This window comes from Salvelinus alpinus, chromosome 29, assembly GCF_045679555.1.
Source record: "Salvelinus alpinus chromosome 29, SLU_Salpinus.1, whole genome shotgun sequence".
Taxonomy (NCBI): Eukaryota; Metazoa; Chordata; class Actinopteri; order Salmoniformes; family Salmonidae; genus Salvelinus; species Salvelinus alpinus.
The window spans coordinates 26,714,233-26,728,273 of NC_092114.1; the positions used below are offsets into that span (position 1 = coordinate 26,714,233).

Below are 14,041 nucleotides of genomic sequence, written 5' to 3' on the forward strand. Positions count from 1 at the left end.
CTCAGCAGCCCGGGGCTCCATTCCAACACCACTTCCTGGAACCTTGGTATAGCGGCATTGATGTTGGCATGCTTAGAAAGGGACATGTTTGCATTTTGACCGACCCGGACTGAGGGGAAAAACCGCATGGGAGCGGTCGAGCCCCCTTTCAATTGCATCCGTCCGCGTCAGCACTATAAATCTGGAACCGTGGGAGAAGTCCCCTGCGGTCATGAAACGGTCCAATGATTGGACCTAGTGTGGTTTTGACACCCGTTCAGGAATCACGACACAGCGGGGGAGGTAAAGTAGATCCTCCCTCTATCTGATCTGCTTTAGAGAATGTGTCATTCCCAGAGAAATGCCTCTTGAACAAAACACTACACCTCTGTGTGAAGTTCACACACTGCGTTCTGTTTTCCCTCAGGCTCCTTTTATGATTGGGGAAAATGTGAGTTAATTCACTTCAGTTCATATAAAAAGGATTTGGAAAAACAGCTTTGGGTGAAAAAGAGAGGCAGTAGAACTGACGTATGCCAGCCGGAAACTCTTAATAGGGTGGTTGCGTGGGGGTGTATTTGTGTGTCTTTGTGTGTGAGCGCAGTGTGCTGGCAATGCCTAATGGTTTGCACAAGCGAAGCCTGATGTAGCGGTTGCCAGGGCAACGGATCAGCATGAGTCTTAGTGTGCAGGTGCTGTTCCTTGTGTCCTACTCCTGGAGCCTCCTACGATGAGAGAGAGGGAGGAAGGGAGGGAGGAGAGGGAGCACTGGGCAGCTCAGGTAAGACTGATAAAATGGGTTTGATAGTAGTGAAGTACATAAACGAGGGAGAGAGTGATTTTAAGAAAGCCTAGTTACAACACTAACAGGGGATGAAATAAAGGGGGAAAAATAACAGAGGGAGAAAAAGGGGAAGAAGAAGAATTTCACACAAAAGGACTCCAGAGTCTTTGAGGACAGTCCTGGACCTCAGCTGATGCTCGGTAGGGGCCCGTAAGAAAAGTCATACTACTGCAAAGAGCAGGGATGACTGAGGGAGAGAATGAGAAGTAGAGAATGGGAGAGAAGAGTAGTTAACAGAGTAGGAGCAACAATGCAATAAATTCAGCAAGCCAGAGTGACTGGCAGAAGAATAGCGGTGTGGAGAATGGGGGGCTATGGCTATTGGGAGGGTTGGCACAGTGACAAGACAGAGTGTGTGGACGCACGTCAGCTTAGATCTACCGGCCAGAGAGGACAGCCATGCAGTGTTACCCCCCCTAAAGTCTCTTTTCGCTTTCTGCTCCACAGTGACATACTGAAGGAAAATAATAACAGCCAGCCTCCTCGCTGGCAACAATGATATGCTCTCTGAATCCCTGAGTCTCTAGGCTGGGGTTTGAATCACCACTGTTCTCATAATGTTTCCCTCTTTTCCTCCCTTTTCCATTCACCATCTCTAGTCCAATAATGGAACCCCTCAAATCATCAAATAGCATTTATTCCTTGGCCTGTAAGTGTACCATGTGGCCTTTTGGTTATAGGGCTCTGGTCAAAAGTAGTGCACTACGTAGGGAATAGGGTGCCATTTGAGATGCAATCCATGTCAACAACCTATTGGCAGCGGTGGTCATTACTATTAATGACACAGTTAGTTGCCTGAACTTAATAGCTAAGCAGATCATTAATTCAATGTCAACATTTATATTCTGCATTCATACAGTGAACACACATTAGACCGTACACCATCTGACGCACACACATTAAAGAGCCGTTACATACTTAGGTTGACACACACACACACACACACACACACACACACACACACACACACACACACACACACACACACACACACACACACACACACACACACACACACACACACACACACACACACACACACACACACACACACACACACACACACACGTTAGCATATGCAGGGCTGTATGATACGAGCACAAATTACTCCTGTCTCTCTTTTTCACGCACGCATGTACACACACCCTTTCTCCAGCCTTGCTATACGATGTTGTCTTTGACTACAGGTGGCAAACAGGCTTTGGCAGGTGGTCTCGACCTACCAGATGTTGGGGCTGACACATGGGTTGAGAGGGGCAGGTGGGCGGACAGAAGGGAAGTTAGGTGGAATTTATGTGGTGGTTGGGTTAAGGTCACGCTAAAGGCTTAAAGTTGTATCTCTAGCGACACTACTGTACCGATGCATCAAGTCTGGAACCAACAGGACCCTGAACAGCTTCTACCCCCAAGCCATAAGACTACTAAATAGTTCGTCCAGGTAGCTGTTGTTTACCTATTTTACGATCTGCGTTGACCCTTTTTTGACTCGTGACATACACTGCTGCTACTGTTTATTATCTATCCTGTTACCTAGTCACTTTATCCCTACCTATATTTACAAATCTACCTCAATGACCTCGTACCCCTGCACATCAACTCGGTACTGGTACCCCGCGTATATAGCCAAGTTATCGTTACTCATTGTGTATTTATACCTTGTGTAATTATTTTTCTATTATAAAATATATATATATATATATATCTCTGCATTGTTGGGAAGTAAGCATTTCACTGTTGTTTATGAAGCATGTGACATTTGTGTGTTAAGGGATTGGTTTTGCATGGGCTGTCTGTCACCGCAACACTGTGAACTGTAAGCTCAAGCTCTCCTATCTTCAGCACACCTGTGTGTCCCCTTGACCAGAGCCCTGGTCAAAAGTAGTGAACATTTCGGGAATAAGGTGCGATTTGTGACACAGCCTCCGTGGTGTGTTGAGGGGGAGGACATTCCGAGGTGAATTGTCTTCAAGGTCCAGTAGAATGATGCTGAAGGTTCTCTGTAATAAGCAACACAACATCTATCTGACATTATTGGGAAGATTTGTTCTACACAGGTTTTGTTTTGTTAACTAATGCTGTGTATTTTTGTCGTTGTAATATACTGTTCAAGGTCCAGTTGAAGGATGGTCTGGAATGAACAGCACAACAAGCAATCTGGTGCCATTCTCCACGATGCTTATGTAATGTTAACTGGTGCTTTGTGTGTTTGTTGTTGTAGCCCTACAGATATTCCTGTCTGGTTTTGTAAGGATTAGTGCTGAGCGATTTAGTGCTTTTTGAGGTTGTTTCGGTTTCGATTATAATTTTATTTTTTATCACGGTTTCGGTTTCAATGTTATTTTTGTAAACATTTAATGCATAATGAAATAATGACATGACAATGATTATTATTTGCAATTGAAATTCCAAAGCCCAAAATAGTGAACATTCAATTGCCAAAACATTGAAAATATTCCATTGTCTCTGTCAGGTCCACATTGGGTAGACATCAATAGAAAAATAAGAAATTACTATGAAATAATAAAATATTTCAGTTGTGTATATTTTTATTTGATTACTATTATTTTTTATTCCTTAGTCATCATCTCATCTTTACTCAGACAGTTGCAGTCAGCCAGCCAGACCATCTTATCTATGTGCTCCCAATACTGTGCTATTTAACTAGCCTGCCTAAGTATGCTGCAGAGCTGTCTGACTAAATTATTTTACTAGTTCTTCAAAGTAGATAAGACATACTTTCACAAACTGTCTCTGTCCCACTCATCGTTGTGTTGTGTACATTCCTCAATTAGTTGTTTTAATAATTGAACCCCCCCAGTACCGGTAATGATGGTCTTGTGTGGGTGCGTGGGTGTGTGTGGGTGTGTATGGATTTGTAGGAAGGGAGAGGAGGTGGAGGAGGAATTGAGTGTATAGGCCTATGGTCTGAAGTGTGTGCCGGTGTCAGCATGGCCCTGTCCTTGGTGGTGTGGACCTGATGGATTCTAGCGGGTGGGTCGATGTTGATATATTGAAAGACCCCCACTGTGGGTGTGTGAGTCATCAGGAACATGAATGTGGGGTCAGCAGGGTCGGTCAAGTCAATATTATACACACACACTCACTAACTAACTCCTGAGGGATCGGGTTCAGACGGTTCCTGACCTTTCACCTCTCAGACAGTGTACAGGCAGCAGAGTCCGTACTGACAGGTGGCAGTCAGGTGTAAGGGGTTGATGTATTGTCTGGACTCTGGAGGATCTGGTTTATGATGGGAAACTCACGCTCCACTCCTCCACTCCTCTAGTCCTTGTCAAAAGTAGTGCACTAAATAGAGAATGGGGTGCCATTTGAGACACAGCACTTCAGTTTGTTGACCAGACTCACTTTGGAAATAGCCTTTTCTAATGGAAAAGCCAGTCAGCCATGACACCAGTGTTTCTTTCCAAGCTGCCTCCCAAATGGCATCCTATACCTAGTAAACAGTGCACTATATAGGGAATAAGATGCCATTTGGGACTCCAGAAGAAAATGTGAAAAATGTTGACCAAGGCCCTGGATATTGAGGGTGTGAAAGAGAGCGAGTAGGAGATGAGGTGTTGGAGAAAGAAAGAGAGACCAAGGGGGGGGTCTACTGTAAAAAGAGTTGAAGGGGTCTATGCCAACAGAGCTGACTGAGGTCCGTTTGTGTTGCTCTACATAGTTCTACGTACATTTGTGCGGCTGTGTCTGCTCCGTTTGCGTAGCCTTTGTTGAGCTCTTAAGGATGCAATGGAAATAGCTGTATGAGTAAGGGGGATGGAGGAGGGGGAAGGGGGGATGAAGGAGGAGGGGGTTGACTGCCTGCTGGTTGTGTAACATGTGGGCCGTCTTCCTTTAGCAGCTGTTGCCATGGGGAAAAATGGCGAGGGGAGGTGGTTTCTGAGCTCACTACGCCTCACTCGCATACTCAGGAGAGAGAGACTCTGACTGTCTGGGGATTTCTAAGCTCCCTGCGACTGTCCCAAACCGACTTGTGTTGTCTGTCTGTCTGTCTGTCTGTCTGTCTGTCTGTCTGTCTGTCTGTCTGTCTGTCTGTCTGGGGAGGCTGAGAGAAGGTGCTTAAATTGTATGATTGTTTTTTCGAGATACTGTAGATCCCACTGAAACAGGATTGTGTTTCTAAACAAAGCATAAATTCTGTTTTAGAGGCCCTATCATTTGCCTGGATATTATCATGAACTAGACTATACGTAGTTTATTTTATAGAGAGTGAGAGTGTGTGTGCTCTCACATGGTGTGTGTGTGTTTATGACTACAAATTCCGCAATGAAACTGCTGGGCTGTGACTCAATGCTCCCTCAGGTGTTCCTTATAAAAAAAATATATATATACGTATACAAAGAGCTATAAAAAATCAACTGTGTCTCTCCCAGTTTTTCTGTGTGTGTGAGTGAGTTTGCACGTGTGTGGGTGCGCCAATGACTAACTGGGGTGGGTCTCAGGAGTGTGTTGGTGGAGGCACTCTGTAACCAGGTGACTGACAGACAGACAGAGAGAGAGGCTGCTGTAGCACCAGCTTGCAGAGAGAAGAACACAGCTGAGACCAAGCAGCAAGTACACAGCACACAATGTGCAGCACTCCCTCTGCTGAGACTTCCTGGTGTGTGTTTCTGTGAGAGAGAGGGTGATTCTGTGTGTGTGTGTGTGTGTGTGTGTGTGTGTGTGTGTGTGTGTGTGTGTGTGTGTGTGTGTGTGTGTGTGTGTGTGTGTGTGTGTGTGTGTGTGTGTGTGTGTGTGTGTGTGTGTGTGTGTGTGTGTGTGTGTGTGTTTGTGTGTGTGTGAGAGAGAGAGAGAGAGGAAGAGTGTATGTGTGTGTGAAATAGTGGGAGAGAAATAAGGAGAGTGTGTGTATACTGTGTGTGTGAGAGAGCGAGAGGGAGAGAGCGTGTGTGTGTGCACTTTTCCCTGTTTCTCTTTTTATGTGTGAGTGTGTTTGTGTGTGTCTGTTTCTATGTAGGAATGTGTGTTTGTGTGTGTTTGTTTCTCTATGTCTTTCTCTGTGTGTGTGTGTGTGTGTGTGTGTGTGTGTGTGTGTGTGTGTGTGTGTGTGTGTGTGTGTGTGTGTGTGTGTGTGTGTGTGTGTGTGTGTGTGTGTGTGTGTGTGTGTGTGTGAGAGAGAGTGTGTGTATACTGTGCATGTGTGAGAGAGCGTGTGTGTGTGCATGTTTCTCTTTTTATGTGTGTGTGTGTGTGTGTGTCTGTTTGTATGTGAGAATGTGTGTTTGTGTGTGTGTCTGTTTCTCTGTGTCTATTTCCGTCCTGCTATGTGTGTATGTGTGTGTTAGCTTCACTCATTAGTCCCTGTTTGTGTATTAGCTACGGATGTCCTCCTCGGCAGGAGCGAAGCAAGAACTCGTGGTCCAGCAGCAGATAGGATCAATGCACAGGACAGATCGATGTGTATTCAAAGCTGCTGTGGGGCCATGGGATGTTGTTGTGAACCACAAGTGGGTTAGCGGCTAATCTGCTCTGCTGTTGAGCAGTGTGTGTGTGTGCAGAGGCGTCATGCCCATATGGGTCACAAGGGTACACCCCCTCAGATTTGACAAGTTTTAATTTTATTTTTAAGACGTTCATTTAATTACTACACTTAATATTTATGCCCACGTTTTATCATGATTATTCATAATCATATCTGTCAGCTGTATTTTGAGGAGGGGGCACAGTGACTGGAACCCCCCCCCCCCCCCCCCCCTCTTATTCTCCTTAGTAAGGGGTTCCTTTCAAGATGCACCACGTAGAAAAGACACACATTGTTTGATTTGACTTTAGCTGCCGTGAACGGCAGGACTCGCAGGAGGTATGTTTGTAAATTCATTTGCTCAAGATATGTAGCCTATTGATTCCTTCCTGATTAATATAATGAACATGTTTTGTTGTTTATCTGTAACACTAGCAACAGCCATTTTATGAAGTTGGCTTTAGCTAACCAGCTAGATAGGTTCCCAGTCTCCCAACCTCATAACTAGCTACCAAGCCAATTCAGGGTATCAATGGAGTTCGAGTTGCTTGTCTAACTATCTTAGCTTGCATGCTTGCTGGCAAGGTTGATAGATTTTAGAAAAGCAAGCAATTACTAAATGTACTGAATAAGACATATTTTTCCCCCAAGATTTTACTAGAGACACAGAGAAGGATATTTAGTTTCTTTAAAAAAAAGAACCACCAGTCGAGGATACATACAGTTCAAGAGGTATGCTTAGATATACAGAACATACTTGGTTTAAATGTAATCTGGCATTTTATGATAATATCATGATATTTGTGTATTAATTATGATGCCATGATATGTGCCTGTATTGATGATGTGTATTAATAATTTTTTTATTTCACCTTTATTTAACCAGGTAGGCCAGTTGAGAACAAGTTCTCATTTACAACTGTGACCTGGCCAAGATAAAGAAAAGCAGTGCGACACAAACAACAACAGAGTTACACATGGAATAAACAAACGTACAGTCAATAACACAATAGAAAAGTCTACATACAGTGTGTGCAAATGAGGTAAGATTAGGGAGGTAAGGCAATAAATAGGCCATAGTGGCGAAATAATTACAATTTAGCAAGGAAAGACTGGAGTGATAGATGTGCAGAATATGAATGTGCAAGTAGAGATACTGGGGTGCAAAGGAGCAAAAAAATAAATAACAATATGGGGATGAGGTAGTTGGGTGGGCTATTTACAGATGGACTATGTACAGGTGCAATGATCTGTAAGCCGCTCTGACAGCTGATGCTAGTGTTAGTGAGGGTGATATGCGTCTCCAGCTTCAGTGATTTTTGCAATTCGTTCCAGTCATTGGCAGCAGAGAACTGGAAGGAAAGGCGGCCAATGAGGAATTGGCTTTGGGGGTGATCAGTGGAGTACCTGCTGGAGCGCGTGCTACGGGTGGGTGCTGCTATGGTGACCAGTGAGCTGAGATAAGGCGGGGCTTTACCTAGCAAAGACTTATAGATGACCTGGAGCCAGTGGGTTTGGCGACGAATATGAAGCGAGGGCCAGCCAACGAGAGCATACAGGTTGCAGTGGTGGTTAGTATATGGGGCTTTGGTGACAAATCGGATGGCACTGTGATAGACTGCATCCAATTTGCTGAGTAGAGTGTTGGAAGCTATTTTGTAAATGACATCGCCAAAGTCAAGGATCGGTAGGATTGTCAGTTTTACGAGGGTATGTTTGTCTGCATGAGTGAAGGATGCTTTGTTGCGAAATAGGAAGCCGATTCTAGATTTAATTTTGGATTGGAGATGCTTAATGTGAGTCTGGAAGGAGAGTTTACAGTCTAACCAGACACCTAGGTATTTGTAGTTGTCCACATATTCTAAGTCAGAACCGTCCAGAGTAGTGATGCTGGACGGCGGGCAGGTGCGGGCAGCGATCGGTTGAAGAGCATGCATTTAGTTTTACTTGCATTTAAGAGCAGTTGGAGGCCACGGAAGGAGAGTTGTATGGCATTGAAGCTCGTCTGGAGGTTAGTTAACACAGTGTCCCAAAGAAGGGCCAGAAGTATACAGAATGGTGTCGTCTGCGTAGAGGTGGATCAGAGAATCACCAGCAGCAAGAGCGACATCATTGATGTATACAGAGAAAAGAGTCGGCCCGAGAATTGAACCCTGTGGCACCCCCATAGAGACTGCCAGAGGTCCGGACAACAGGCCCTCCGATTTGACACACTGAACTATATCTGAGAAGTAGTTGGTGAAGCAGGCGAGGCAGTCATTTGAGACACCAAGGCTGTTAAGTCTGCCGATAAGAATGCAGTGATTGACAGAGTCAAAAGACTTGGCCAGGTCGATGACTACGGCTGCACAGTAATGTCTTTTATCGATGGCGGTTGTGATATCATTTAGGACCTTAAGCATGCCTGAGGTACACCCATGACCAGCTCGGAAACCAGATTGCATGGCGGAGAAGGTACGGTGGGACTCGAAATGGTCGGTGATCTGTTTGTTAACTTGGCTTTCGAAGACCTTAGAAAGGCAGGGTAGGATAGATATAGGTCTAACAGTTTGGGTCTAGAGTGTCTCCCCCTTTGAAGAGGGGGATGACCGTGGCAGCTTTCCAATCTTTGGGGATTATCATCCCATGTACTGTGTTGTAATGTGGATGTAACATCCTAGGCATTTTAGTGCAGTCTGTTGTGTGATTAACAACAGTAAGTATGTGAGATTAACAACAGTCAGTCTGACAACCTCATTAAAATTACAATTGAACATAATGACTATGGCTCAAGATTGCAGGAAAAAAGCTGTTTCGGGTGTTTGAAAAATTGTAAATTCTCCAATTTCCACCCCTCCCCCAATCTCACATACTTCATGCCCCCTCTAAAATAATGGGTGCATTACACCTATGTGTGTCTGTATTTGTGTGAATTAGGCACCAGATCTTTTTGCCCCTGCATCCTGCTTTGGTTAGATTGTTTTGAGAGAGATATAGCCAAGTTATCGTGTATTTATTACTTATTTTATTATTACGTGTTTTATTTTCAATTATTCTATTTTTCTCTCTCTGAGTTGTTGGGAAGGGCCCGTAAGTAAACATTTAGTCTGCACCTGTTGTTTTATGAAGCATGTGACAAATAAGATTTGATTTGAGTGAGCGAGCGAGCGAGAGAGCTGACGCTTTGGTAGGGGAAGTCAGCACAGTGGCAGCCAGGGCTTTCCCTGATTTAGAGCAGGGATTAAAAAAACTGGACGAGAGGGGTACGAAAAAAAGGGAAGGCAGAAAGAGAGAGAAGGAAGGGAAGCTTGGCTGCATGCTAGCTGCCGCTCCAGCAAAAGGGGAGGCAGGCAGAAGTGTAAAGAGAAAGCTCAGACGCTTGTCTCACTCAGTGGAGTTTGGAGTGAGTGAGTTCTCAGACAGACAGACAGACTTTGACCAGACGGAGGCTCTCTGCCTTCCGCTCTGTTCCGCTGTGGCATTTCAGGAGTTGAGGAGGGGGCAAGAAGGAATGTCAGCCGGTTATTGTTCGGGAGGAGCATGTCTGACTGACCGACTGTGTGGGGAATGTTAGGTCAGGTGTTCCCCTGTAAGCTACATGTTGTCTGACTCGAAGGAAAGACGAGAAGAGAAGACAGACTTCAGACTACACAACAGAACAGAGTTCTCTTGCACAGGTATTGTGATGTGTTTGTGCGTGCGTGCGTTGATTTATGGTTGCGTGTTATTGCAACAGCATTATATACTCATATAGAGCTTGTTGAGTTTCAGTTTTCTCCTCTACTGTATCCATGTTTTTCATTGATCCCCTCTATCTTTACCTCCTACTGTATCAATGGTTTTCATGGTGGAAATATGGATTTTTTAGGGCCGATATTGATTTTTGGGGGTGAAGGAGGCCTATGGCTGATATTTTAGACCGATATTCAAAAGCATTATATTTGTAAATTTTTATGACAAATGTTCCCAGAGATTTATGCATACATTTTTTTCTCAAACAATATATATATATTTTTTTTACAAATTTAACTACAAAGCAACATAATTGTAATACTTGAATACTTATTTGACTGGTAAATCTCTTGATAAACTGGATGAATTAAGATGGCATAGGCCTACTCACAAAACAGGTGAATGTGTAGTCAGTAAGAGTGTGTGCATGCATTGAGTTATTGAGCTTGTTTTCCTTCCATTTGGGACTTACACAGAGTGTACAAAACATTAAGAACACCTTCTTAATATTGAGTTTGCTTAAAAATCCTTCTTTAACCTGTCTCCTCCCCTTCATCGTCATTGATTTGAAGTGGATTTAACAAGTGACTCAAATGGCTAGTTCAGCTATCTGTCAAGAAATGGGCGTATTGTAACTTGATCCTACTGTTACATATCTCCCCATCGCTCAAATCACTTGCTGCTGTTTACTGCTACTATGAGAACTAGCTCAATGGCAATGACATTTGCAACCAATCCATACATGTGAATAATATTTAACAAGGAGACTGAGGGTAGAAAAAAAGCTGAAAAAACTATGCACGTTCTGTCTGTGACTCAAGTCTGCCCATAGTTTGTGAAGTGAGAATGCACACTCGCTCGTGCTGATCTACAGCTTTCTTGGCCCCTAAACCTGCAGGAAGATTCTTAGGTTGCTAAACCTATTTCCAACCTTTATTTAGGCAGTTATTTAGGCAGTTTAAAACACTTCCTCCTTTCCCTATTACAACAATCATCTAATCTGACTATCAACTGTCAATTTACGATTGCGGCTGGTCAGATCAGCACACCAGTAAATAGCTAACCTTACACCCCAAGTCAGATGGCTCGTTGCCAAGAATGGTACATGTTCAAAAGGATAACCAGCTAATGTTGGCTAGCTACGTTGGCTATTATCTCCTCATATCTTAGCAGGGGTGTTTATCTAGCCAGCTACAGTAGCTAGCATAGTAGCTAATCTAGCTAGCACCACAGATGAAAGGGTTAGTTATAATAATCTTTGCTAACAGGGCACATAGCTATCTGCTTAGCTAGCTAGCTTGTTTATTGCATGCATGTCCGGGCACGTCGACACAAGCTTTATTATTAGTGAATTAACTAAACTAATATTTCCAGTCACAGCTAGCTTGCAGCTGATTTTCCTAGCTAGACATTCCTCTGCATTCTGCAGTGCTCGTGGCATACAGTACCAACAGTTTTGCTATGTAAAGGGACTATCGGCAAAGCCAACAGAGAAGGGCTGAATAGAAAAGGCAAATATCGGCCCGATATATCGGCTCGGCCGATTCTCGGTCCTTCACTATCCTCATTGATCCCCTCTTTCTTTACCTCCTCTACTGTAGCCATGGTTCTGATTGACTCCTCTCTTCACCTCCTTTCGTTATCTCTCTCTCCTTTCATCTAACTTCTTAGACCATTAAGAGTGCTGCTGCTACTTTGTGGTGTTTTTGTGTGGCACTGTGAACTGTTTATGTCATATCCTGTCCAGGTGGAGTTGGGATTGAGGCCTCCCTTTTCCCTGATCCCTGATCCTTTTTGAATTTGTTTTACCTTTACTGTAAAATAATACGTATCAAGGTTGGAGGATGGTATGTTATGGATGATGTGTAACATCTTAAAGAGTGCCTGTGTCTTTAAGAGTGTATAATAAGAAAAATAGCCTAGTGGGGATATGTTTTTTGTTCATTATATGTGCCCAACCAGATGATGCAGGTAGCCTAGTAGTTAGAGCGTTTGGCCAGTTACCGAAAGGTTGCTGGATCGAATACCCGAGCTGACAAGGTAAAAATCTAGCGTTCTGCCTCTGAACAAGGCAGTTAACCCACTGTTCCCCAGTAGGCCTTCATTGTAAGTAAGAATTTGTTTTTTACTGACTTGCCTAGTAAAATAAAGGTTACATTTGAATGTAAAAAATGTAAATGCAGGCTACTCTCTGTCTGTTGGCCTTGACATTGGCAGGATGGTTGATCAGGGGCTAACAAGGCTAAATGCTAACTCCACTCCCACTAACTCCTCAGTCAGTCCAATCAGTGAGTGAGTCCTTAAGCAGGGCTTACTTACTGCACATGTTTGTGGTGTTTCTTCATGGGCAGAGTGACGTAGGACCAAGGAGGACGAGGTGAACCCAGCAGGATGAGCTGCTGGATGGGGGTTGATTACATAACAGACAGCCAAGTCCCACAGATGAGAGCTGCGTGTGTGTGTGTGTGTGTGTGTGCTCGCGCATATGTGTGAGAGGAGGTGGTCTTGACTGACTCTTCACCCACCATGAGCTCATCAGCTCATTCAGACACAATCCCTGCTATGCATGGTTTAATATTAGCTAGTCCCTATCACAGCAATAGGGTGATGTGTGTTTGTGCATGTGTGTCTGTTTGTGGTGCATGCGCACAGTCATGTTTGTGTTTCTATGTGTGTAAGGTTGCACATTTATTTGTGTGTGTGTGTGAGAGAGAAAGAGAGAGAGAGATCTCCCTCCCTCAGTGTTTTGTTCCACATAGCCATGGTCTCCCTGCTTTATTTCATCAAGGTATTTTAATGACATAATCATCCTACTACCTCTGCTAGAGGTACAAGGACACCATCTCAAATGGCACCCTATTCCCTTTATAGTGCACTACTTTTGACCAGGGCCCACCATTCACCATAATGAAATTAAATGGTGGGGAAAACAAGCTTACAGGATTGTTTCAATCTCTTTACCATCTGGGTGCAGTAATACTCTGTAACAGTGATACACGACATTAACCTGATGTTCAGTGGATGTCTTTTGTTATGCTGTTATACAGGTGCAAAAGAGATGGAAGGGAAAAAAGGAGAGAGGAGGAGAGAGTGGGGAGGGGGAGAGAGATGGAAAGAGTGAGGAGTGGGAGAGATGGCGAGAGTGGGGGGAGGGTAGAGAGAAGGCTCTCCTCTGTCAGCGGTGTTCCACTGGGTGTGATTATGTAATGTTACCTCCTGCCTGTCGTGATTGGCACAGAGTAACAACGTGAGGCAGAGGCATGGCAGCAGCAATAACATCAAGGTAGCTAGCAAGCAGTGCCTCTCTCCTCTCAGCCTACTGAGACCCTCCTTTATTTCTGTGGACTGGTGTCAGATTCCACTGATTTTATGCCATTTTGCAACAGTAACAAGCTTAATAGTGCACATTTTTGACACTCCTCGTGTCTTCCTTATCTTTCATATTTAGCTATAATAAGTGAAGAACATTTTATTTTCTGTGCACTCAGTTGTTCAAAAGAAAGACATTATCTTTGATAAAGGTCTTGGCCGAGCAGTTAATTTCAGATGCATAAAGGAGCATTTGAACGTGGCCTTTCTGTCCCATTCCTGCGGTTCTGATCGCAACCATTATTGACACAAACATTATGCTGCGGTCTAGAGAAAAGCCTGATATAAATGCCTCTCATAGGGAATGTTATTAAAGAAGAGGCAGGCTTCTTCAATACAGTCGTTGTTCATCTGTCCTTTTGTCACTGTGGATGGGAGGCAGGGGGGTTGATCGAAGCAATTGCTTTAAATCAGAGGAATTCTTGTAATTTCATGTTTGTGTGTGTAACCGTGTGAGTTGTAAAATGTAACCCTATGAATATTACACACACACACACACACACACACATACATTAACTCAGATGTTCGTATCCTGCCATGAACATTCCATTAATACAAACACAAACACACACACACACTCTTAATCGTCCATTAACACACTCATGGATGCACACACACAGTACCAGTGAGAAGTTTGACACACCTACTCATTCCAG

At 43.9% G+C, this 14,041-nt stretch overlaps 1 protein-coding gene across 4 annotated transcripts in view; it reads left to right on the forward strand.

Annotated features, from left to right (window-relative positions):
• LOC139559405 (zinc finger protein 40-like) overlaps nt 1–14,041 on the forward strand; it is a 73,906-nt gene that overhangs the window by 19,119 nt on the left and 40,746 nt on the right. Inside the window, exon 1 of one of the 4 annotated variants that reach the window (XM_071375407.1) lies at nt 8,386–9,961. The exons of the other annotated variants lie outside the window; for them this stretch is intronic. Coding sequence (XP_071231508.1) covers nt 9,883–9,961 — 79 coding nt within the window. The 5' untranslated portion in view covers nt 8,386–9,882. Of the gene's footprint in view, nt 1–8,385; nt 9,962–14,041 lie in introns of those variants that run through there. 4 annotated transcript variants of the gene reach the window in all.